The sequence below is a fragment of the Schistocerca serialis genome, chromosome 5, assembly GCF_023864345.2.
Source record: "Schistocerca serialis cubense isolate TAMUIC-IGC-003099 chromosome 5, iqSchSeri2.2, whole genome shotgun sequence".
NCBI lineage: Eukaryota > Metazoa > Arthropoda > Insecta > Orthoptera > Acrididae > Schistocerca > Schistocerca serialis.
In genome coordinates this window covers 112,673,572-112,699,567 of record NC_064642.1, presented here as the reverse complement: position 1 = coordinate 112,699,567, position 25,996 = coordinate 112,673,572, and the positions used below count along the sequence as shown (strand labels likewise).

The 25,996-nt window shown below is 43.8% G+C and overlaps 1 protein-coding gene across 1 annotated transcript in view; it reads right to left on the bottom strand.

The window, feature by feature from the left end:
• Positions 1–25,996, bottom strand: part of LOC126481597 (nucleolar protein 58) — a 76,186-nt gene that overhangs the window by 7,818 nt on the left and 42,372 nt on the right. The window contains exons 7-10 of the mRNA XM_050105463.1: positions 19,017–19,213; positions 17,573–17,700; positions 14,392–14,520; positions 13,695–13,778 (exon numbers count right to left, since the gene is read on the bottom strand). Coding sequence (XP_049961420.1) covers positions 13,695–13,778; positions 14,392–14,520; positions 17,573–17,700; positions 19,017–19,213 — 538 coding nt within the window. The remainder of the gene's footprint in view (positions 1–13,694; positions 13,779–14,391; positions 14,521–17,572; positions 17,701–19,016; positions 19,214–25,996) is intronic.

Sequence of the window (25,996 nt, the reverse complement as noted above, 5' to 3'; positions counted from 1 at the left end):
ATTCATAGTCTCCTTAATGACACACAATTTGTTGGGCGTGCTGTTATGCCATTCCGTCTCCGAAAGCCAGAAAACACTGTGGTGTAAGACAGAATGCAGGTCAGCTTCGGAGATGTCTATCTCCAGAAGCGGTTTCCGCATCTCCTGTTTGGCCAGCCTGTCGGCAAGTTTGTTTACGGGGATTCCGACGTGTCCTGGGGTCCACACAAACACCACGGAACGGTGGGACTTTTCCATGGCATAGATGGACTCCTGAAGTGATGCTACCAGAGGGTGGCGAGGGTAGCACTGGTCAATAGCTTGTAGGCTGCTCAATTAGTCAGTACACAGGAGAAATGACTCGACAGGGCATGAGTGGATGTACTCAAGAGCTCTGCAGTGAAAACACTGCAGCCAACTGGCAAGGAATGCTGCTCAATATGTTCTCCATGAACATATGCGAAGCCTACGTGGCCATCAGCCATTGACCCGCCGGTGTAAACCACTTCAGGGCCCCGGAACACGTCAAGAATCGGGAGGAAGTGACAGCGGAGAGCAGCGGGGTTAACGGAGTCCTTAGGGCCATGCTAAAGGTCCAGACAAAGCTGCAACCGAGGCATACACCATGAAGGCGTACATGAACGGACTGCAAGTAGAGGTGGCAAAGGGAAGGACTCCAGTTTGAAGAGAAGGGACCGCACGCGAACCACAATTGTTATCCTCTATCTGGAGTGCCGATGCGGGAGATGGACTGCCACAGACAGGGAAAAGGAGACGGTAATTCGGACGCTCAGGGAAATTATGAATGTGTGATACATAACTGGCGAGCAGTTGCACACATCTGATCTGCAGTGGAGGGACACCAGCCTCCACCAGTATGCTGGTCACTGGACTCGTCCTAAAAGTTCCTGTCGCTAATCGTACCCCACAGTGGTGCACAGGGTCGAGTAAATGCAATGCTGAAGGCGCTGCTGAACCATAAACCACACTCCCATAGTCAATTTGGGATTGGACAAGGACTCTGTAGAGCTGCAACAGTGTAGAGCGATCTGCACCCCAATTGGTGTTGCTCAGGCGACGGAGGGCATTGAGGTGCTGCCAGCACCCCTGCTTAAGCTGACGAAGATGAGGGGGCCAAGTCAATCGAGTGTCAAAAACCTTTCCTAGGAACTGATATGTCTCCACTACAGTGAGTGGATCATCATTAAGGTAAAGTGCGGGTTCCGGATGAACGGTACGATGCCGACAGAAGTACATGACACATGACTTTGCACCTGAAAACTGGAAGCCGTGGGCTAGAGCCCATGACTGCGCCTGTTGGATGGCTCCCTGGAGGCAACGCTCAGCAACAACAGTACTAGAGCAGCAGCACGAAATGCAGAAGTCATTTGCATACAGAGACGATGAGACGGTGGGCCCGACAGCTGCTGCTAGGCGTTACTGGCCACTAAAAATAGAGACACTCAATACAGAGCCCTGAAGGATTCCATTCCTCTGGATATGGATGAAACTATGGGAGTCACCAACTAGGACACGGAAAGTACGGAGCGACAGGAAGTTATGGATAAAAATCGGGAGTGGTTCCCAGAGACCCCACTCATACAATGTGGCAAAGATATGATGTCGCCAAGTCGTATCGTATGCTTTACGTACGTCAAAAAAGATGGCAATCAGGTGTTGCCGTCTGGAAAAGGCTGTTCAGATGGAAGACTCGATGGACATAAGATTATCAGTGGTAGAGTGACCCTGGTGCAAGCTGCCCTGACATGGAGCCAGCAAGCCACGTGACTCTAGGACCCAACCCAACTGCTGACATAACATGCGTTCCAGCAGCTTACAAAGAACATCAAGTGGGTTTTTACCAGGTTTGAGCACCACCACTGCGACGGAAAGATGCCATCGCACTAGATTCGGTTGAAGATGACAAGATGTGACTTCCAGTCAGATTCGAGACCTTTAATCCTCTGGCTGTGGATGCGATCAGGCCCAGGAGCTGTGTCGGGGCAATGTGCAAGGGCACTGAGGAGCTCCCACTCTGTAAATGGGGCATTATAGGATTCACTGCGGCGTGTAGTGAATGAGAGGGCATTCCGTTCCAGCCACCGTTTGAGTGTGCAAAAGGCTGGGGGGTAATTCTCCGATGCTGAGGCTTGAGCAAAGTGCTCGGCAATCGCGTTTGTGTCGGTACATAACTCACCCTTTATGGTAACACCGGGAACAGCTATTGGGGCCTGGTACCCAAAAAGACGTTTGATCTTTACACAGACTTGGGAAGGTGATGTGTGGCACCCAATGGTGGAGACGTATCTCTCCCAACACTCCTTCTTCCGTTGTTTGATAAGATAGCGAACATGAGCAAGGAGCTGTTTAAAGGCTATGAGGTGCTCCAGGGAAGGGTGCCACTTATGCCGCTATAGAACTCGCCTACGCTCCTTAGTTGCTTCAGCGACTTCCGGTGACTACCAAGGGACTGCCTTATGCCTTGGGCACTCTAAAGAGTGAGGGATCGCGTTTTCGGCCGCAGAAACAATTGTGCTAGTTCCCCAGTCCACCTTGTCCAAAGCCCATCTGGGCAGGTGTCCGTGCACCTAACACTGGGGCAGTGACAGGAAGATGGGGAAGTGGCCACTACCACATAGTTCGTTAAGTGCTCTCCAGTGGATAGATGGGAGAAGTTCTGGGCTGCAAATTGATAAATCCATGGCGAGTAACAACCATTAGCCACACTGAAATGTGTGGCGGCCCCAGTATTTAAGAGGCAGAGGTCGAATTGCGACAGTAAAGTTTCGACATCTCTGCCTCAGCCAGTAAGCATGGTACCACCCCACAAGGGGTTATGGGTGTTAAAATCACCCAGAAGTACGAAAGGTTTAGGGAGTTGATCAATCAGTGCAGCTAATACATTCAGGGGTACTGCACCATCTGGAGGAAGATATACATTGCAGACAGTTACTTCTTGTGTTGTCCTTATTCTGACAGCCACAGCTTCAAGAGGGGTTTGAAGGGGCACATGTTCACTATGGACCGAGTTTAGGACACTAGCAGGTGTAAAGCTTAACAGTTGTCGTAGTTCAGCCAGGCGGTGGAAAAAACCACCGCAATTCCACTGGAGGATAACATCGTGAGACTGGGAAGGCATGGAACATTCAATGAGGCAGCTTATACCTCAGAGTCACCTACTGCCACCGATGTATTGCCTGAACGGTCTGTATCCATTGAGTCTGAGGGTCTGGCTGTCCGCTCCTGGTAGCTGAATGGTCAGCATGATGGACTGTCAATCCTCTGGGTCCAGGTTCAATTCCCGGCTGGGTTGTGGAATTTTCTCGGTCCAGGGACTGGGTGTTGTGCTGTCCTCATCATCATCCTATCATCCTCATAGACTGCAGGTCGCCGAAATGGCATCAAATTGAAAGACTGGCACCCGGCGAACGGCCTGCCCGATGGGGGGGCCCTAGCCATACGATTAAAAAAAAATGATGGTCTGGCAAGATCTAGGTCCTCAGTGGATGACAAAATCTCCACCCCAACCTCAGCCAGAGCCTGTAGGTAACGGTCGTGTGGGTGACACCACAATTTCCTTGGTCTTAGGTGTTTTCTGTTTGGATTTCTCTTGCTGCTCCTTGGGTTTCCCTGGTAGGGAGGACTTCACTGGCTCAGTCTCTGGGACTGAGGGTGAGTGTGAAGCCCTACGACCAGCTTCTTTTGGGCTCTTCAGCCACGGATGTCCCCGATGGTTGGGGGGGGGGGGGGGGGGGGGTTACTCCCGAAGTAGGTGCTGCAGGAGCAACAGGGAGGAAAATGCCCCCACCATCAAGGGGGCAAGTGTAGTCTTCCAGCTCTGAGAGGTGACCTGGGCTGGCGGAGCTGATGGTGCCAGAACTGTTGTAGCAGGGGGGGAGGGGGGGGGGGGGGGGGGGGGTTAAGATGATGTCATACACACAGGATGCAGGCATTCAAATTTTCTCTTAGCCTCAGTGTAGGTCAGTCTGTCCAGGGTCTTGAACTCCATGATTTTCCTTTCTTTCTGGAGAATCCTGCAGTCAGGCGAGCAAGGTAAATGGTGCTCTCCGCAACTGACACAGATGGGAGGCGGGGCACATGGAGTATTGGGATGTGATGGGCATGCCCAATCTCGGCATATGACGCAGGAAGTACAGCGGGAAGACATATGGCTGAACTTCCAGCACTTAAAGCACCGCATCGGGGGAGGGGTATAGGGCTTTATATCACACCGGCAGACCATCACCTTGACTTTCTCGGGCAGTGTATCACCCCCAAATGCCAAGATAAAGGCACAGGTGGCAACCTGATTACCCTTCGGACCCTGGTGGACACGCCGGACAAAATGTACACCTCGTCACTCTAAATTGGCGTGCAGCTCATCATCGGACTGCAAAAGAAGGTCTCTGTGAAATATGATAACCTGGACCATATTTAGGCTCTTATGGGGTGTGATGGTTACAGAAACATCCCCCAGCTTGTCACAGGCAAGTAGTGCCCGTGACTGGGCAGAAGATGCTGTTTGGATCAAGACTGACCCAGACCTCATTTTGGACAAGCCCTCCACCTCCCCGAACTTGTCCTCTAAATGCTCAACAAAAAACTGAAGCTTCATCGTCATGGAAGATTCCCCATCAGCTCTTGAACATTCAAGGTACTGGGGCGAATAAGATCCACTGCCATCCTTAGCCTACCATTCCTCCCATGGTGTGGCCACGGAGGGGAACGATTTGGGGTCGTACTTCTGTGGGTTGAATTGAGCTCGTGATCGCTTGAAGACTGCTGGTGTTTCACCACCAGCAAGAGATGATGGACTACGCTTCATCACGTCATCTGCCCTGATGCCACCCACTCCGACCAGGGGGCCCTCCCCACGGGCACCAACCAGCCGCAGCAAAGGCCACCTGGCAGGATGGCCATTGCCGGGAGTCCCGATGCCCCAGGGGGGTGGGCATCTACCCCTTGGCATACGTGGGGAGTTAATGGCGCAGCCATCAGCAGAGCAATACCTGTGTGGTCAGGGGGCAACAACCAACAGGGTACATGGCGGCCCCATCGCAACGGACTGGCTACCATGCTGTATATCCATGGTCATCGCTGAAACAGAAATCAACACTGCATAGTGCATGGTGGAACATGCACCCAGGAAGGTGTCCTCGCCCAAGAGATAGAGAATGGCAACGACGGGAAAGTGGGCTAAAGATCACAATGCACCTTGTAAGGCGCCCTTCACCAATTGGCTCGCTCTTCGGGAAAATTTTGAACAATAGAGGTCAAACCCTACAGGGGAACACACATAAAGGCTGAAACGTGTGAAACTCCTTTTAGTCACCTCTTACGACAGGCAGGAATGCCTAAGGCCTATTCTAATCCCCGGACCTGCATAGAGCAGCACGTTCAGTGACTTGGTAGTCCAGTTGTCTCTACACCACCAGTTTGTCAATGGCCATTCATGCGGGCAAACAGTTGGGTTGCCATGAGAGGTAGTCGAACTCTGGCAGAGAATGTCGTTCAGTTGCTCCAGTGCTGGGTGATATTGAGTCACAAAAGAAGTGCTCCTGTATGGCCAAACAGTGGGTATATGGGCGGTGGTAGGTGATCGGAGAGAGAAAACACGTGATACCTGTTTCTGCACAAGGTTGGGAGGGTAATTTGGGTCTGTGAAGACCTCAGTGAGACCCTGGCTGTATTTGGGAGAGGGACGTCACTAAGAGACGATGACCAGGAGTGGCTAGGTTGTATGGAAGGGAGTTTTTGGTATGAAATGGGTGGCAGCTGATGAAGTGGATGTATTGCTGGTTGTTGGTACGTTTGGTATAGGCAGAGGTACTGATGTAGCCATCTTTGAGTTGAAGGTCAACATCGAAGAATGTGGTTTGATGGGTTGAGGAAGGCCAGGGGAGGTGAATAGGAGAGAAGGTGTCGAGGAATATGGATAGGGTGTCCTCACCCCTGGTCCAGATCACGTGGTTGTTATGAATGAACTGGAACCAGGTGATGGGTTTCAGTTTCTGGATGGCTAGGAAATATTCCTCTAAATGGCCCACGAATAGGTTGACATAGGATGGTGCCATGCAGGTGCCTATTTGCTGTACTACAGATTTGTTTGTAGGTGGTGCCGTCTAGGGCATTGGGGATGTTAGGGTAGATGAAGGTGGCATCAACAATGACTAGCAGGGCTTTGGAGAGCTGGAGGAGGAAAGGGCTGTCGTCTTATATAGGATGGTAGATTATGGGTAACAATGCTGAAGGTGTAGGTCCACGAAAGCAGAGGTTCTCTCCATGGGAGCACAGTAACCAGCCACATTGAGGCTTCCTGGGTGGTTGGGTTTATGGTCTTTATAAAGCATCTAGAAGGTAGGAGTGTGGGGAGTGATAAAGGTGAGGAGAGAAATAGATCCAGGCTCTTGCATGGGCCTAAGAATTTGAGGAGGGATTTTAAAGCCTGATGGAGTTGGTATTGTTTGCACAACCTTTTTCCTTACTTTAGACAGGCAGCACTTTCTTCATGACAAACTGGTATTCGAAACTAAATTTGAAGTATTCTTTACTGAAAGTAAAGTCACTTGCATCTGAAGAAAGATTCTTTTGTAGACTGGTAGATGCCTGGCTGGCAGTACACTAAAACTTTGTAATGTGACAGAGACCATAGACAATGCACAAAGGTATTTTTTAAGGTTAGGTTAAGCTCTTGAGACCCTGAGAAGAAATCCTGCATTATACAAAGCAATTATTACAACAGACCAAACAACAAATGCAAAGAGTGAGAAACTTAGGTGTTACCTGCCAGAGCATTTGCAATAGAGTATGAGAGTTCAGATGTCTCGTAGAAAGCAGTCAGCCTCACATCGTTCTTAGAAACTTTAAGCAGAGACTAGGAAAATTTTCGATAACATGAGGAATTAATATTCGAAAGGTAGGTTGGATTCCCTGGGAGAATGGTGGTTTATAGTGACAAGCAGAAACATAACAAGTCCAAAATGAATTTAAATGCAAACTAATATGGACTTAAAGTAACAGTGGTTGATGGACTCAGAGTAATAATCAGATGTAGATTCAAAAGTATTGGTCATAGAGTCATTCAAAGATAGCCTACACTCAACAGCACGAAAATACCCCTAGCATATAGTGGTAGAAGCAGTAGGTAGTGGCTTCAACCTTCCCAGTGTGGACTGTGAAAACTATACACGTGGATCAGCAGCAGGGACAAACAGTCTTGCCAAGTAAGTCACCAGTGAGAGACATCTTGGTGACCATGAAGCTTTTACAATAACAACAGTCACCAAAGGCAGAAAGGTCATCAAGAAAGCTGGAAGAGTATCTTTGTTCAAGATGACAGTCATGTGCAACTCATTTGAAGAACCAACTAAGAACAAACCAAGATCTAGATAAATGAATACCAAGTAAGATAATAAAAATGCAAAGACCCACATTTGAAGAATGCTGTGAAAACAGACACACACTGTTTATAGAAGAGACTGCAAGGAAACTGATAGGGAAAGCTTAGTAGTAACTTGAGCATTTGTGAGCAGAATGATGCATGAACCTTACAATGATTTTCACAGTTATATGATAACAGATGCTCAGGCTGCACATTTAAAACATATGTTCCTGCCACAAGAGTGGAGCTTAAGTTCAGTTCCCCATAGGTAGGTATGTGGGAGGGTGCAATGACACTGGACATGGGGTAGAATTCTCTAGTACCAAGATATGTCATGTTCACATGCATGGAACAAAAGAGGGGTCACTGTCAGAGTGCCTGCTAAAATAAAATATGTCTATGCAAAAATCTTGGATATTTAGTGCTATATGATCAGGAGTATACAAGATTACTTTGACATAATTTCTATTTGGTATGATGAATGGCAACTTGCTCTAAATTTCAAAAAAGGAAGTTAATGTGGACGAATAGGAAAATGGATCTTATAATGTGTACTGCTCGATAAGTATTTAGGGGAATACCAAGAAGCAAATAAGATAATCAGATGAAGTCAGTATTAGGGATGGTGACTTACAATTTCCTGGAAGAGTTCTGGAAAAGCACTTGTAAAGGAAATTGCATACAAGACATGAGTGTGACCAATTCAAGTGCATTGTTCCAACATTAGGAGTCCTTATGAAGTAGGCATGACAGAAGAGACTGAATGGATTCAAAGACATGCTGCTGAATCTTCAAGGGTGGATAATCAATATAAAAATGTTACAGAGATGTTCAAGGAACTTAAATTGGAATCATTAGAAGAAAGACAACATAGTTCTCAAAAAACACTTTTGGGAAAATTTTGAGAACCTGTATTTTAGGAAGTTGTGTAATCATCCTGCTGCCATCACTGTGTATCTCATACAGAGATCACAAGAGGAAGGTAAGGGAGACTACAATAGATACAGGGAAACAGTCATTTTTCTCCCATCACTCAATAATGAAATTGATTAGGAAGGAAAATCCAAACTGATACTATAAATGCAAGGGTAACTGTTTGTTACGTTTTCATGACTAAACCACAGAATCGATTTTGATGAAAATTGGTATGGAGATAGCTTGAAACATGAAGGAGAACAAAGGCTACTTTAGAAAATAAAAGAAAGTCGAAACCTAAAGGGGTGTGGTAAGGAATGGAACATCTCTTTTTACATCTATGAACATAAACTTCGTTAAAAATTACTAAATTTGCAGTATAATGTACAGCTACTTCAATAGCGTGATGCATAGATGCGCACTCCTTCCCACAACTCTCGACGCGCACCAGCGCTGTGCATCCTGCCATGTATGTTGTGGCAGTTGCGGGCACATTACTAGCTATGCTTACCCCAGCAGGCAGACACATGAGGACAGCTGACATTATTGTGCATTCAGTAGCTCAGAAGGAGATATATATGTATTTAAAACAAAGATGATGAGACTTACCAAACAAAAGCGCTGGCAGATCGATAGACACACAAAATGTCTATCGACCTGCCAGCACTTTTGTTTGGCAAGTCTCATCATCTTTGTTTTTAGATATATTTTTCCCACAGAGGGAAAGACGAAAGGATGTGGGTTTTAAGGGAGAGGGTAAGGAGTCATTCCAATCCCGGGAGCGGAAAGACTTACCTTGAGGGAAAAAAGGACGGGTATACACTCGCGCGCGCGCGCACACACACACACACACACACACACACACACACACACACACACACACACACACACACATATCCATCCGCACATATACAGACACAAGCAGACATATTTAAAGACAAAGAGTTTGGGCAGAGATGTCAGTCGAGGCGGAAGTGCAGAGGCAAAGATGTTGTTGAATGACAGGTGAGGTATGAGTGGCGGCAACTTGAAATTAGCAGAGATTGAGGCCTGGTGGGTAATGGGAAGAGAGGTATATTGAAGAGCAAGTTCCCATCTCCGGAGTTCGGATAGGTTGGTGTTGGTGGGAAGTATCCAGATAACCCGGACGGTGTAACACTGCGCCAAGATGTGCTGGCCGTGCACCAAGGCATGTTTAGCCACAGGGTGATCCTCATTACCAATAAACACTGTCTGCCTGTGTCCATTCATGCGAATGGACAGTTTGTTGCTGGTCATTCCCACATAGAATGCATCACAGTGTAGGCAGGTCAGTTGGTAAATCACGTGGGTGCTTTCACACGTGGTTCTGCCTTTGATCGTGTACACCTTCCGGGTTACAGGTTTTACACCGGGGGCGGTTACAAGGATAGGAGCCAGAGGGTAGGGAAGGTGGTTTGGGGATTTCATAGGGATGAACTAACAGGTTACGAAGGTTAGGTGGACGTCAGAAAGACACTCTTGGTGGAGTGGGGAGGATTTCATGAAGGATGGATCTCATTTCAGGGCAGGATTTGAGGAAGTCGTATCCCTGCTGGAGAGCCACATTCAGAGTCTGATCCAGTCCTGGAAAGTATCCTGTCACAAGTGGGGCACTTTTGGGATTCTTCTGTGGGGGATTCTGGGCTTGAGGGGATGAGGAACTGGCTCTGGTTATTTGCTTCTGTACCAGGTCGGGAGGGTAGTTGCGGGATGCGAAAGCTGTTGTCAGGTTGTTGGTGTAATGGTTCAGGGATTCCGGACTGGAGCAGATTCGTTTGCCACGAAGACCTGGCTGTAGGGAAGGGACCGTTTGATGTGGAATGGGTGGCAGCTGTCATAATGGAGGTACTGTTGCTTGTTGGTGGGTTTGATGTGGACGGACGTGTGAAGCTGGCCATTGGACAGGTGGAGGTCAATGTCAAGGAAAGTGGCGTGGGATTTGGAGTAGGACCAGGTGAATCTGATGGAACCAAAGGAGTTGAGGTTGGAGAGGAAATTCTGGAGTTCTTCTTCACTGTGAGTCCAGATCATGAAGATGTCATCAATAAATCTGTACCAAACTTTGGGTTGGCAGGCCTGGGTAACCAAGAAGGCTTCCTCTAAGCGACCCATGAATAGGTTGGCGTACGAGGGGGCCATCCTGGTACACATGGCTGTTCCCTTTAATTGTGGGTATGTCTGGCCTTCAAAAGTGAAGAAGTTGTGGGTCAGGACGAAGCTGGCTAAGGTAATGAGGGAAGAGGTTTTAGGTAGGGTGGCAGGTGATCGGCGTGAAAGGAAATGCTCCATTGCAGCGAGGCCCTGGACGTGAGAGATATTTGTGTATAAGGAAGTGGCATCAATTGTTACAAGGATGGTTTCCGGGGGTGACAGATTGGGTAAGGATTCCAGGCGTTCGAGAAAGTGGTTGGTGTCTTTGATGAAGGATGGGAAACTGCATGTAATGGGTTAAAGGTGTTGATCTACGTAGGCAGAGATACGTTCTGTGGGGGTTTGGTAAACAGCTACAATGGGTGGCCGGGATGATTGGGTTTGTGAATTTTAGGAAGAAGGTAGAAGGTAGGGGTGCGGAGTGTTGGTGGGGTCAGGAGGTTGATGGAATCAGGTGAAAGGTTTTGCAGGGGGCCTAAGGTTCTGAGGATTCCTTGAAGCTCCGCCTGGACATCGGGAATGGGATTACCTTGGCAAACTCTGTATGTGGTGTTGTCTGAAAGCTGACGCAGTCCCTCAGCCACATACTCCCGACGATCAAGTACCTCGCTCGTGGAACCCTTGTCCGCCGGAAGAATGACGATGGATCGGTCAGCCTTCAGATCACGGAGAGCCTGGGCTTCAGCAGTGGTGATGTTGGGAGTAGGATTAAGGTTTTTTAGGGAGGATTGAGATGCAAGGCTGGAAGTCAGAAATTCCTGGAAGGTTTGGAGAGGGTGATTTTAAGGAAGAGGAGGTGGGTCCCGCTGCGACGGAGGACGGAACTGTTCCAGGCAGGGTTCAATTTGGCTGGTGTCTTGGGGAGTTGGATCATTAGGAGTAGGATTACGAACATTTTTCTTCGTGGCAAAGTGATATTTCCAGCAGAGAGTACGAGTGTAGGACAGTAAATCTTTGACGAGGGCTGTTTGGTTGAATCTGGGAGTGGGGCTGAAGGTGAGGCCTTTGGATAGGACAGAGGTTTCGGATTGGGAGGAATCCCCCACAGAAGAACCCCAAAAGTGCCCCACTTGCGACAGGATACTTTCCAGGACTGGATCAGACTCTGAATGTGGCTCTCCAGCAGGGATACGACTTCCTCAAATCCTGCCCTGAAATGAGATCCATCCTTCATGAAATCCTCCCCACTCCACCAAGAGTGTCTTTCCGCCGTCCACCTAACCTTTGTAACCTGTTAGTTCATCCCTATGAAATCCCCAAACCACCTTCCCTACCCTCTGGCTCCTATCCTTGTAACCGCCCCCAGTGTAAAACCTGTCCCATGCACCCTCCCACCACCACCTACTCCAGTCCTGTAACCCGGAAGGTGTACACGATCAAAGGCAGAGCCACGTGTGAAAGCACCCACGTGATCTACCAACTGACCTGCCTACACTGTGATGCATTCTATGTGGGAATGACCAGCAACAAACTGTCCATTCGCATGAATGGACACAGGCAGACAGTGTTTGTTGGTAATGAGGATCACCCTGTGGCTAAACATGCCTTGGTGCACGGCCAGCACATCTTGGCGCAGTGTTACACCGTCCGGGTTATCTGGATACTTCCCACTAACACCAACCTATCCGAACTCCGGAGATGGGAACTTGCTCTTCAATATATCCTCTCTTCCCGTTATCCACAAGGCCTCAATCTCCCCTAATTTCAAGTTGCCGCCACTCATACCTCACCTGTCATTCAACAACATCTTTGCCTCTGCACTTCTGCCTCGACTGACATCTCTGCCCAAACTCTTTGTCTTTAAATATGTCTGCTTGTGTCTGTATATGTGTGGATGGATACGTGTGTGTGTGCGAGTGTATACCTGTCCCTTTTTCCCCCTAAGGTAAGTCTTTCCGCTCCCGGGATTGGAATGACTCCTTACCCTCTCCCTTAAAACCCACATCCTTTCGTCTTTCCCTCTCCTTCCCTCTTTCCTGATGAGGCAACAGTTTGTTGCGAAAGCTTGAATTTTGTGTGTATGTTTGTGTGTCTGTCGACCTGCCAGCACTTTCATTTAGTAAGTCACATCATCTTTGTGTGTGTGTGTGTGTCTATATATATATATATATATATATATATATATATATATATATATATATATATATATAAAAAATAGAGGGAAACATTCCACGTGGGAAAAATTATATATAAAAACAAAGATGAGGTGACTTACCGAACGAAAGCGCTGGCAGGTCGATAGACACACAAACATACACACAAAATACACTCGCACACACACACATATCCATCCACACATACAGACACAAGCAGGCATATTTAAAGACCAATATGTCTGCTTGTGTCTGTATGTGTGGATGGATATATGTGTGTGTGTGTGTGTGTGTGCGCGCGAGTGTATACCTGTCCTTTTTTCCCCCTAAGGTAAGTCTTTCCGCTCCTGGGATTGGAATGACTCCTTACCCTCTCCCTTAAAACCATCCACACATACAGACACAAGCAGACATATTTAAAGACCAATATGTCTGCTTGTGTCTGTATGTGTGGATGGATATATATGTGTGTGTGTGTGCGCGCGCGAGTGTATACCTGTCCTTTTTTCCCCCTAAGGTAAGTCTTTCCGCTCCTGGGATTGGAATGACTCCTTACCCTCTCCCTTAAAACCCACATCCTTTCATCTTTCCCTCTCCTTCCCTCTTTCCTGATGAGGCAACCGTTGGTTGCGAAAGCTAGAATTTTGTGTGTATGTTTGTGTTTGTTTGTGTGTCTATCGACCTGCCAGCGCTTTCGTTCGGTAAGTCACCTCATCTTTGTTTTTTTATATATATATATGAATGAAGGTTGATTTGGGGGAGGGGACCAAACAGCGAGGTCATTGGTCCCATTGGATTAGGGAAAGAAGTAAGTCGGTCGTGGCCTTTCAAAGGAACCATCCCAGCATTTTCCTGAAGCAATTTTAGAAAATCATGGGAAACCTAAATCAGGATGGTTGGATGCGTGTTTGAACCATTGTCCTCTCGAATGTGAGTCCAGTATGTTAACCACTATGCCACATCGCTCAGTAATGAATGAATGAACGAAATTACATATGCAAAAATTATAATTTATGCAATTTCGACAAGTATTTCTTTGACCAAATGTTTACACTTTGATTTTTACTGTATTCCTGAACCAGCCAATAAAAGACCAATATGATTCAGCAGTTTAGAAGATTAGATGTAACAAACATACAACTAAACCAACTTACTTGGAAGTTCCAGGTCCTCTTCAGCACCTTCCACTTCTTGTTTAATTTTCTTCTTCTTCTTTTTCTTTTCCACTGAGCCACCACCTATAAAAAGATCACAATACTATAAAAAATGTGAATGTGTAGAAAGGAAAGAATAGTCAATAATAAGACAACTGCTGGAATCTTTACCCTGACAATCTGATTGTTTTTAACCTTGGAAACACTGGTACCTCTTCAACCTCGAGATACTGGGCAATATGAGTTCTAGTGGGAAAGGAAGAGAGAGGAAGTATTCAATTTCTTCTTTAAAATGCCATACACACTACATCTTACATCTTTCCCCATGAGGGACCTTTGAAATTTACCTTTCTTACACTTCTTTTACAAAAGTCTACTTTTTTTAAACACTTTTTTCTGCCTGCATGAATACAGCATTTGGCTGTGTTCAACTGCCAAACCACAGATCAAAAAAGGCCCTGGTTTCAATTCTTGGTTGCTCCCAGAATTTTTTCTTGTCACTCCTTTCACCTATGGCAGTGACTTCTTAATGTGAAAAATGACAAGTTGCCTTGTAACTGGCTCAACAAGTCAGTTAGGCGGGCAAGGGCATATCATCTCCAATAGGACTATTCTTTTTAAACAACTGGTGTTCAAACTACCCTTCAAGTTAAACTCAGCTTTACTTTGCTTGTGAATAAAAATCTTTGTTACTTACCCATTTCTACCGGTAATTCAGTATCCTCTGGTTCAGTCTTCACTTTCTTCTTTGGAGGTAAGGGAGTCCCACCTGCAACATTTTCTTCAAGCTCTTCTTGTTCATGCTTAACCTTCACCTTCTTCTCACCTTGGGAACACAATTTTTTTGTTGATATCAGCTCCAAATGAAGATAACAAATGTCTCCTATTAGCTAGCAAAAAGTTTGTGATGTTTGGAGTAAACACCAGTCACAAACTATGATAGTGAGATTTAAATGCGAGTCCAGTATGTTAACCACTGTGACACATCGCTCAGTAATGAATGAACAAACGAAAATACATATGCAAAAATTATAATTTATGCAATTTTGACAAGTATTTCTTTGACCAAATGTTTTCACTTTGATTTGTACTGTATTCCTGAACCAGCCAATAAAAGACCAATTATTATTACATTTTGATGAATTTGCATGTTCAATGATTATCCTTTCATTTGTCCATGACAAAACTTATACAAAGCTAAACAAAAAACAAGACTACCAGATAGCATGCCAAATTTAGGTACGAGATCCAAAGGCCAATTGTTATGGGAAAACAAATGAGGTTAACTGCAATACCAACTTCCACCTGACACTTTCAAAGTATTACAGTTACCTGCTGCTACACCACCAATTGGAGAGCTAGTCAGTCAGTAGCATTAACAGACACTGAGTAAGATTTGTCTTTTTGATGAAAACTGTTCCCAGTGGTCTCCCTCCGTCTCTGATAATGGAGAAATTCTCCGCTTGTAGAGCCACACGAAAACAATTGCAATAAACTAAGAATATGTTTCAGACCAGGTGGAATCATTAAAACACTCATAAAGAAATTTTATTTATCCTTCTCAGGCCTACATCCCATAGCTCCTGAGAATTCCAAGAATTAGTGATTTAAATGCCTTGTAAATATACTCAGGGAGGAAAACCCCTTTTAACTGGGGCAGCATGAAGAGGTGTAAGGCCTGCATTCACATCAATTACCTTCCTTGCATGTGGGCTTAAAACTGTAGTTCTTTCAACATTTTTTTTTTAACTTCAGAAAGACAATGACAAGTCGCAAAATTAATATTTTGTTATTTTAAATGAAATAAATTATTTCTCTGCTTTCCTTGCTTCCATGATGAATACCATCTGACACCCTGCAATAGCTTATGATGACCAGATGAAAATCTTATTCTTCTAGGAGGAAGAGAGAGACTAACAATACATGTGTAACACTTTTGGTTGCTTTGTCACCTTCAGAATCCATGAAAAAGGAGAATATATTTTAAATACATATAAAGTCTTCACCAGAGACCAAACAAGAGTGGCCCACATCCATAGGCATGTAAGCTGATTACATTTTTCCATTTTGAAAATAAAATCAGTTTTCTTTAAAATAATAGATACATAAATTTGGTTTTGCAACGATTCTCATTCTCCTTATGTAAATTTTAACCACATATCCCACCCCCAGCTTATCAAGGTAGGACGGCTTCCATGCCTTAATGATACAGATAGCTGTACAGTACCAAACGTGTGACCACTATTACTGAGGGGTACACGTGGAGAGGCCAGACAAACACGCAGTTCCTGAACAGGCATAGTTGTAGGAGCAACAATATGGGTGACTGACAGATCTGGCCTTGCTGTGCTGGTACTGGAAACAGCTGAAAGCAAGGGGGAAACTGCACTTATCATTTCTTTCCCGAAGCCATGTAGCTCTACTGTATGGTTAAGTGAGGATGTCATCCTCATGTGTAAAATATTCTGAAGTAAATAGTCCCCCATTCGGAATTCCGGGCAGGGACTACTCAGGTGGATGTTGTCTTTAGGAAAACTGTATCTGGCATTCTACAGGTCAGAGTGAGAAATGTTAGATCCCTTACTCAGGCAGGTAGATTAGAGAATTTAAAAAATAATTTAAACAGGGAATTCCGATATAGTAGAAACTAATGAAGTGAAGTGTGTTAACAGGAAGATCAGGACTTCATGTCAGGCCAGTAAAGAGTTATCAACAAAAAATCAAATGAGGTAATGCTGGAGTAGGCCCAATAATGAATAAGAAAATAGACATGCAACCAACACCTCTTGCAGTAGCATAAGTTTATAGCAGTATCTCCTGCATGCTGGGGATGGAACCAGTCTGCAACTTTTACATGATTACAATAACAGTTACAGGAGCAGTCTTAAGTTGCATAGTGTTCCATTTCTTTACTGATGACTAGTTTCAGACTGCTTTTCCATTATCTAATCATCCATATACATAAGTCTTACATTACAACCAGACGGGCATGCAAGTTACAGCCCACAAAACATATACACCTGGAAATATGTAATGTCATGGCATCTATATACATATTGTGTATTGCCACGCTTATATGTTTTGTGGGCAATAGTTTACTTGCACATCTGGTTGATATGCAAGGCTTATGTACCTGGGTGATCTGGTAATGGGTAATCTGTCTGAAACAAATCATCAATAAATAAATTAAACTTCTTAAGCAAATTAATTAAGATGGTTCATCTAACAGTTATTGTAAAAACAGATCTTAATTAGCTCTGCAGATGAAGAAGATTGCAAGAATGTAAGATGAGATAAAGGAAATTATTCAGATAGTTAAAGGAGAGGAAAGGGTGGCTGGAATTGGATAGTGGGTACAGGAACAGAAGGAAAAATACTAGGAGCACATGGACTGGGGAAAAGGAATAATAGAGAAAGCCACCAGACAGAATCATGCCTGAACTGCTATCATTTGTAAATCTGAGTATAGTTGTGTGGAATCAGCAAACATATCATCAGATGGAGTTTACAGAGTGCTTAACGTAAATTACAGGCCAGTCCACTACCTATAGCAAATGTAGATTGAATCAGGTGTAAGTGTAATTCCCCCCCCCCCCCCCCCAAACGACATCAATAATACATGGATACCAATAATGCATGCAGTGGCTACTTCATAAAAAAATAATAAATGGGCAATTTTCAATAACAAATTATTCTAAATTACAATATTTTCAGTTAGATTAAAAGAACAGTCAGAATAATTACAGCATGAAAAGAAGAATGTAAGCAATGTCAGAATGAAGAAAGCACATAATAAAAGAAGTACTCCACCAGCACTTTGGAAGAAATTACAGAAAAAGTAGATATTCTATGATAACGTATTATGGAATAAGACCAACTTGGAAATTCCTGGCTTGATATTTCCTCAATGAGAACTTTCTTGGGTGTATCAGCAGCATCCTCTCTTTTCCTCTTGATACCAGTAGGAAGAGTTGAATCTGCAGCGGCTGGGTATTGTCTTACTTCACTGTAAACAAAAAAATCTCACTTTGTATTATATAATGAAAGCGATAAGGCACTACTCAATAACATTAATATATTGTGTGTAAAAAAGATAGTTGAGATTCTATACAAACATGAACAGGAACTTCACATGAAAATGTATTTTTTAACAAACAAACTGGAAATCCAGTCACTTGAAGTAGCAGAAAATGAATTTAAAATGGACTCATCATAGGATTCATTCATCACCCCCCCCCCCCCCCCCATCCCCCGCCCTCCATTTTCTTAATTGCTACAGCATAAATTCACATTAAGGCTTCCTGAGAACACTTCTACAGAATATCCTTTATCCGGCTTTACAATGCTGTTTTTCTATTACACAGTCTAGTAGTATTTACAAAGCCATATGAAAAAATGAATTAACATTCTCTGCATCAAATAAATAAATAAGTAAATAAAATAAAGCTTTCATCGCAACAATGCTGTTCCTTCACAATCTCAACTAGACTTAACAGAAGAATTAATTTCACAAATTTAGTTTTAAAATGATGTAGTTAACAGATACTTTAATCATCACCCATGTTTTTTTTTTTTACATTCAAAAGAAAAATGGATCTATTCATTAGTTATAAAGGCAACATTCACTTCCTTAATTCAAGTTACTGAAAAATGGGAAAGTGCAAAAAAATTTGTACTGACTATAAATATCAAGGTCTTATGAAACATTTGCAATGAAACAAGTAGCATTATAAGTAAGCATATGCATCTGATGATCTTACAAGAGATTTCCCACAACAATGTACAGCACAAAATGATTAAACCTACAAAGAGTAAAATTTATACTATAGACTGGCTTGATAATTCAAAATTTTGTAAGCCAACGAATCATAAATTTACTACAGTTAATTCCACAGATAAAATTAATTTCATTACACCTTTTTCTTCTCAATTTCATCGTATAACTGGAAACACAGAAATGAAATAATTCAGAAAGTATTGCTGTAGGATTATATGGTTTCCTCCCCCCCCCCCCCCCCCCCCCCCCTCTACTATAACTTCAAGCAATACACACTTATTTTGGAAATTTATTTCAGCTATTCGAAAGTATGTCTCCTTACTATTGAGAACTTTCCTATTACGTGTATAATAAATGCCTGCCTTGCCATGAAACTGGGTGCAATTTGATAAGCAATTGTTTTTGCTGTACAGAAAAGAGACAGACACCGATTTCCTACATCCATGGAATCACTATAATTTTATATATTCTATTCTGTTCTATAAAATAAAATGTCCAGGTAGTCTGTGAACATGCTGTTCATTCCTCATCTATGGGACACTCACCTTTTGCTGTGGTATTTCTCAAATCTAGCCTTTGCTTTTCCTGTGCCACTAATACGGCGTAAGTTTCCTTCTTCTAGTAGCCGTAATTTTGCTTCAAGTTTTGCCTTATGCTCAACACCCATGTCCATACTGGAATCCTCTCCCAAGGCATCTACACGAGTTGCCAACGCAGCTTTGGCAGCAAGCATTCTTGACATCTGTTACATTATATGTCACTTAATACAGACAAAAAGATTTTACACATAGGAATAACATAGTGTCTGCACATAAACTAACACAATATTTACAAGATACTCTTGTACGAAAACATAAATTCACAAGTTATGAAATTACTTGAGGCATTAGTGATTCCTGAAAGAGTGTCAGCATATCTGAGCACAAGTCCCTAATTTCTTCCTTTAAAGCTGAGAGAGAATTTTTCCACCCAGTATTTAAAATTCCATCACCAGGAAAGTCTTCAGAGATGGATTATCCAACTCTGACATATGTAATTTGCCTTTATTTATTTATTTTTTGCTAGAAACAGTCACGCACCAGTAGTGATGTTAAGTGAGTTAACATGTGTGATTGGAAATGGATACAAGAATGGCTGGGATAGCCCACAATAAGCTGGTACCGATATGAAGTGCCAGTAGTGGGGTTTCTTGAGGCAATGCATACACACAAGTAAATAGATCTGGAAACGGTTCCTAGTTGAGCTCATTAATCATTTCATCATGGCTGGAACTGTAATCATATGGTCACATTCATGTTGTTAATGACAAGCAAAATTAATTAATTAATTTACAATGTGGATTTTGTTAACTGGTATATTTGTCATCATCATCATCATCATTTAAGACTGATTATGCCTTTCAGCGTTCAGTCTGGAGCATAGCCCCCCTTATAAAATTCCTCCATGATCCCCTATTCAGTGCTAACATTGGTGCCTCTTCTGATGTTAAACCTATTACTTCAAAATCATTCTTAACCGAATCCAGGTACCTTCTCCTTGGTCTGCCACGACTCCTCCTACCCTCTACTGCTGAACCCATGAGTCTCTTGGGTAACCTTGCTTCTCCCATGCGTGTAACATGACCCCACCATCTAAGCCTGTTCGCCCTGACTGCTACATCTATAGAGTTCATTCCCAGTTTTTCTTTGATTTCCTCATTGTGGACACCCTCCTGCCATTGTTCCCATCTACTAGTACCTGCAATCATCCTAGCTACTTTCATATCCGTAACCTCAACCTTATTGATAAGGTAACCTGAATCCACCCAGCTTTCGCTCCCATACAACAAAGTTGGTCGAAAGATTGAACGGTGCACAGATAACTTAGTCTTGGTACTGACTTCCTTCTTGCAGAAGAGAGTAGATCGTAGCTGAGCGCTCACTGCATTAGCCTTGCTACACCTCGCTTCCAGTTCTTTCACTATGTTGCCATCCTGTGAGAATATGCATCCTAAGTGCTTGAAACCGTCCACCTGTTCTAACTTTGTTCCTCCTATTTGGCACTCAATCCGTTTATATTTCTTTCCCACTGACATTACTTTCGTTTTGGAGATGCTAATCTTCATACCATAGTCCTTACATTTCTGATCTAGCTCTGAAATATTACTCTGCAAACTTTCAATCGAATCTGCCATCACAACTAAGTCATCCGCATATGCAAGACTGCTTATTTTGTGTTCACATATCTTAATCTCACCCAGCCAGTCTATTGTTTTCAACATATGATCCATAAATAATATGAACAACAGTGGAGGCAGGTTGCAGCCTTGTCTTACCCCTGAAACTACTCTGAACCATGAACTCAGTTTACCGTCAACTCTAACTGCTGCCTGACTGTCCATGTAAAGACCTTTAATTGCTTGCAAAAGTTTGCCTCCTATTCCATAATCTCGTAGAACAGACAATAACTTCCTCCTAGGAACCCGGTCATATGCCTTTTCTAGATCTATAAAGCATAGATACAATTCCCTGTTCCACTCATAACACTTCTCCATTATTTGTCGTAAGCTAAAGATCTGGTCCTGACAACCTCTAAGAGGCCTAAACCCACACTGATTTTCATCCAATTTTGATTATAATAAATATCTGTAATTAAAGAACTTCTACCAATGTTTACAGACAGAGCAGTACAGATATTTTCTCAAAATATTGGAGGGGGGGAGGGGTATTTTTGATAATATATTTTTTGATATTTCTCAAACAATTTTATATTTCTTAAATCATCTGATATTTCTCTAATCACCCCCTCCCCCCACCCCCAATGCGAAGATAAAAATGAGGTTCACTCCATGGCAACCCACACTAGTCACCTAGTTCAAGAATTCTTGACTAATGGCCGCAGTTTCCATCTACAACAAAGATAACATTCCTTTCGAACAGACTGACATTTCAAAATTTTGTGGTGAACAAAATCCATGAGCTCTGCCCCATTTTTCATTAACACATCACTTCTAAGACAAGTGACTTATATATTAACATCAGTGGTGTTAAAAAGGCTCCAGGCCTGATGCAGTACCTGTTGGATACCATGCAGAATTTTCAGCTGAGTTACGCCCTTTTAAACCATAATTTATGACAGACTCCTCAAACAAAAACTAAAACCAAATGTTTGCAAGCACAGGTCACATCCATTTATGAGAATCGTGTGCCAGTACTTGAAAGCAACCACAGGTCACACTAATCTACAAATAAACCACAAGTCACACTAATCTACAAATTTGTCATCCAAAACCATTGGCACCCATCTGTTACAGAAGCTTACAACATATCCTGAGCTCAAACACAATGAGGTATCTTAAACAGAATTGCATTCATCTCATACAACACACTGAAAGTGTGGCAAACAGATGGATGCCATATTTCTTAACTTTCTAAAAGCTTTGACAAAAGCATGCAGATGGGGTATCAAAAGAAATTTGTGAATGGATTCAATGTTGGCTGCTCTCACCAATATGCATTGATGATCATGAAACTGTAAGATTCTTCTTGCTGCTCATAATGGCTCAGCATCCTAAAGAACGCATTCTCACACTTGAAAGTTGCCACAATAACTAACTGCTGTCCATCTACATCTACATTTATACCCCACAACCCACCCAACGGTGTGTGGCGGAGGGCACATTACGTGCCACTATCATTACCTCCCTTTCCTGTTCCAGTCGCGTATGGCTCGCGGGAAGAACGACTGCCGGAAAGCCTCCGTGCGCGCTCCAATCTCTCTAATTTTACATTCGTGATCTCGTAGGGAAGTATAAGTAGGGGGAAGCAATATATTCGATACCTCATCCAGAAATGCACCCTCTTGAAACCTGGACAGCAAGCTATACCGCCGCAATGCAGAGTGTCTCTCTTGCAGAGTCTGGCACTTGAGTTTGCTAAATATCTCCGTAACGCTATCACGCTAACCAAATAACCCTGTGACGAAACGCGCCGCTCTTCTTTGGCTCTTCTATATCTCCTCTGTCGACCCGACCTGGTACGGATCCCACACTGATGAGCAATACTCAAGTATACGTCGAACAAGTGTTTTGTAAGCCACCTCCTTTGTTGATGGACTACATTTTCTAAGGACTCCCAATGAATCTCAACCTGGCACCCGCCTTACCAACAATTAATTTTATATGATCATTCCATTTCAAATCATTCCAAGCGCATACTCCCAGATATTTTACAGAAGTAACTACTACCAGTGTTTGTTCCGCTATCATATAATCATACAATAAAGGATCCTTCTTTCTATGTATTCACAATACATTACATTTGTCTATGTTAAGGGTCAGTTGCCACTCCCTGCACCAAGTGCCTATCCGCTGCAGATCTTCCTGCATTTCGCTGCAATTTTCCAATGCTGCAACTTCTCTGTACACTACATGATCATCCACAAAAAGACACATGGAACTTCCGACACTATCTACTAGGTCATTTATATATATTGTGAAAAGCTATGGTCCCATAACACTCCCCTGTGGCACGCCAGAGGTTACTTTAACATCCGTAGACGCCTCTCCGTTGAGAACAACATGCTGTGTTCTGTTTGCTAAAAACTCTTAAATCCAGCCACACAGCTGGTCTGATATTCCGCAGGCTCTTACTTTGTTTCTCAGGCGACAGTGCGGAACTCTATCGAATGCCTTCTGGTAGTCAAGGACAATGGCATCTACCTGGGAGCCTGTATCTAATATTTTCTGGGTCTCAGGAACAAATAAAGCGAGTTGGGTCCCACACCATTGCTGTTTCCGGAATCTACGTCAATTCCTAAAGAGCAGATTCTGGGTTTCCAGAAATGACATGATACGCGAGCAAAAAACATGTTCTAAAATTCTACAACAGATCGATGTCAGAGATATAAGCCTATAATTTTGCGCATCTGCTCGACGACCCTTCTTGAAAACTGCAACTACCTGTGCTCTTTTCCAATCATTTGAAACCTTCCGTTCCACTAGAGACTTGCGGTACACGGCTGTTAGAAGGGGGGCAAGTTCTTTCGCATACTCTGTGTAGAAACCAATTGGTATCCCGTCAGGTCTAGTGGACTTTCCTCTGTTGAGTGATTTCAGTTGCTTTTCTATTCCTTGGACACTTATTTCGATGTCAGCCATTTTTTCGTTCGTGCGAGGATTTCCGCATGACCACGAGCTGCGGACTGACACTGACAATGTTGACTGTTTATGCAAAAAGTTCAAGGCAATCATAAAATGCAATTTAGACAGGTACGTGGCGAGTAAAACTGTGAGGGATGGCAAAAACCCACCGTGGTTCAACAACAAAGTGAGGAAACTGCTGCGAAAGCAAAGAGAGTTGCACTGCAAATTTAAACGCAGCCAAAACCTCTCAGACAAACAGAAGCTACATGATGTCAAAGTTAGTGTAAGGAGGGCTATGCCTGAAGCGTTCAGTGAATTCGAAAGTAAAATTTTATGTACCGACTTGACAGAAAATCGTAGGAAGTTCTGGTTAAATCAGTAAGTGGATCGAAGCAGCATATCCAGACACTCTGGGATGATAATGGCATTGAAACAGAGGATGGCACACTTAAAGCTAAAATACTAAACACCTTTTTCCAAAGCTGTTTCACAGAGGAGGACCGCACTGCAGTTACTTCTCGTTCTCGCTTCCCGCGCACGGGGTCCCGGGTTCGATTCCCGCCAGGGTCAGGGATTTTCTCTGGCTCGTGATGACTGGGTGTTGTGTGTTCTTCATCATCATTTCATCATCATCACTGACTCGCAAGTCGCCGAAGTGGCATCAACTAAAAAGGACTTGTAATACGGTGGCCGAACTTCCCCGCATGCGGCCTCCCGGCCAACAATGCCATATGACCATTTTTTTTTTTTTTTTCCTTCTTCTGTGTCAGAACAGAAATTTTTGTTTTGATCTGTTAGGTAGTCTGAAATCTGCCTCCTATTACTCTTGCTAAACAGATAAACCTTCCTCCTTTTTTTATATTCCTATTTACTTCCATATTCAGAGATGCTGCAACGGTCTTATGATCACTGATTCCCTGTTCTGCGCTTACAGAGTCGAAAAGTTCGGGTCTGTTTGTTATCAGTAGGTCCAAGATGTTATCTCCACAAGTCGGTTCTCTATTTAACTGCTCGAGGTAATTTTCGGATAGTGCACTCAGTATAATGTCACTCGATGCTCTGTGCCTACCACCCGTCCTAAACATCTGAGTGTCCCAGTCTATATCTGGTAAATTGAAATCTCCACCTAAGGAGGAAATTTATGTGAAATGTATTCCAGATTTTCTCTCAGTTGTTCTGCCACTAATGCTGCTGAGTCGGGAGGTCAGTAAAAGGAGCCAATTATTAACCTAGCTCGGTTGTTGAGTATATCCTCCACCCATTATAAATCACAGGAACTATACACTTCTATTTCATTACAGGATAAACTACTACTAACAGCGACAAACACGCCACCACCGGTTGCATGCAAGCTGTCCTTTCTAAACACCGTCGGTGCCTTTGTAAAAATTTCAGCAGAATTTATCTCTGGCTTCAGGTACTATAATGATTTCAGCTTCGGTGCTTTCTATCAGCGCTTGAAGTTCCAGTACTTTAACAATGCAGCTTCGACAGTTTACAATCACAATACCGATGCTGCTTGGTCCCCGCATGTCCTGACTTTGCCCACACCCTTTGAGGCTGTTGCTCTTTCTGTACCTGCCAGAGGCCATCTAACCTAAAAAGCCGGCCTGTCCACGCCACACAACCCCTGCTACCCGTGTAGCTGCCTGCTGTGTGTAGTGGACTCCTGACCTATCCAGCGGGACCCGAAACCCCACCACCCTATGACGCAAGTCGAGGAATCTGCTGCCCACATGGTCGCAGAACTGTCTCAGCCTCTGATTCAGACCCTCCACTAGGCTCTGTACCAAAGGTCTGTAGGCAGTCCTGTCGACGATGCTGCAGATTGTGAGCTCTGCTTTCATCCCGCTAGCGAGACTGGCAGTCTTCACCAAATCAGATAGATAGCCGCCGGAAGCCAGAGAGGATTTCCTCCGATCCACAGCGACACGCATCATTGGAGCCGACATGAGCGACCACCTGCAGATGGGTGCACCCTGTACCTTTCATGGCATCCGGAAGGACCCTTTCCACATCTGGAATGACTCCCCCCCGGTACGCACACAGAGTGCACATTGGTTTTCTTCCCCTCCCTTGCAGCCATATCCCTAGGGGCCCCATTACGTGCCTGACATTGCAGCTCCCAACTACCAGTAAGCCCACCCTCTGTGACTGCCAGATCTTGAGTTATGAGTTTCAGTTCTACACTTGCAACAATTTCTGAGATATTCAAAACTATGTAACAGCTAGACTTTACAAATCGTCACTACAAGAAACACATTAGTACGTATTTATGAATACTTCAGTGGACGACAAACTGAACACTTTATTGCTAATTAGATAATTAAACAGCACTATGTTCATAAAATTACATGTGCAATGTTTACAGTACCAAACAATAATTATAATTTTCAGTTTTTT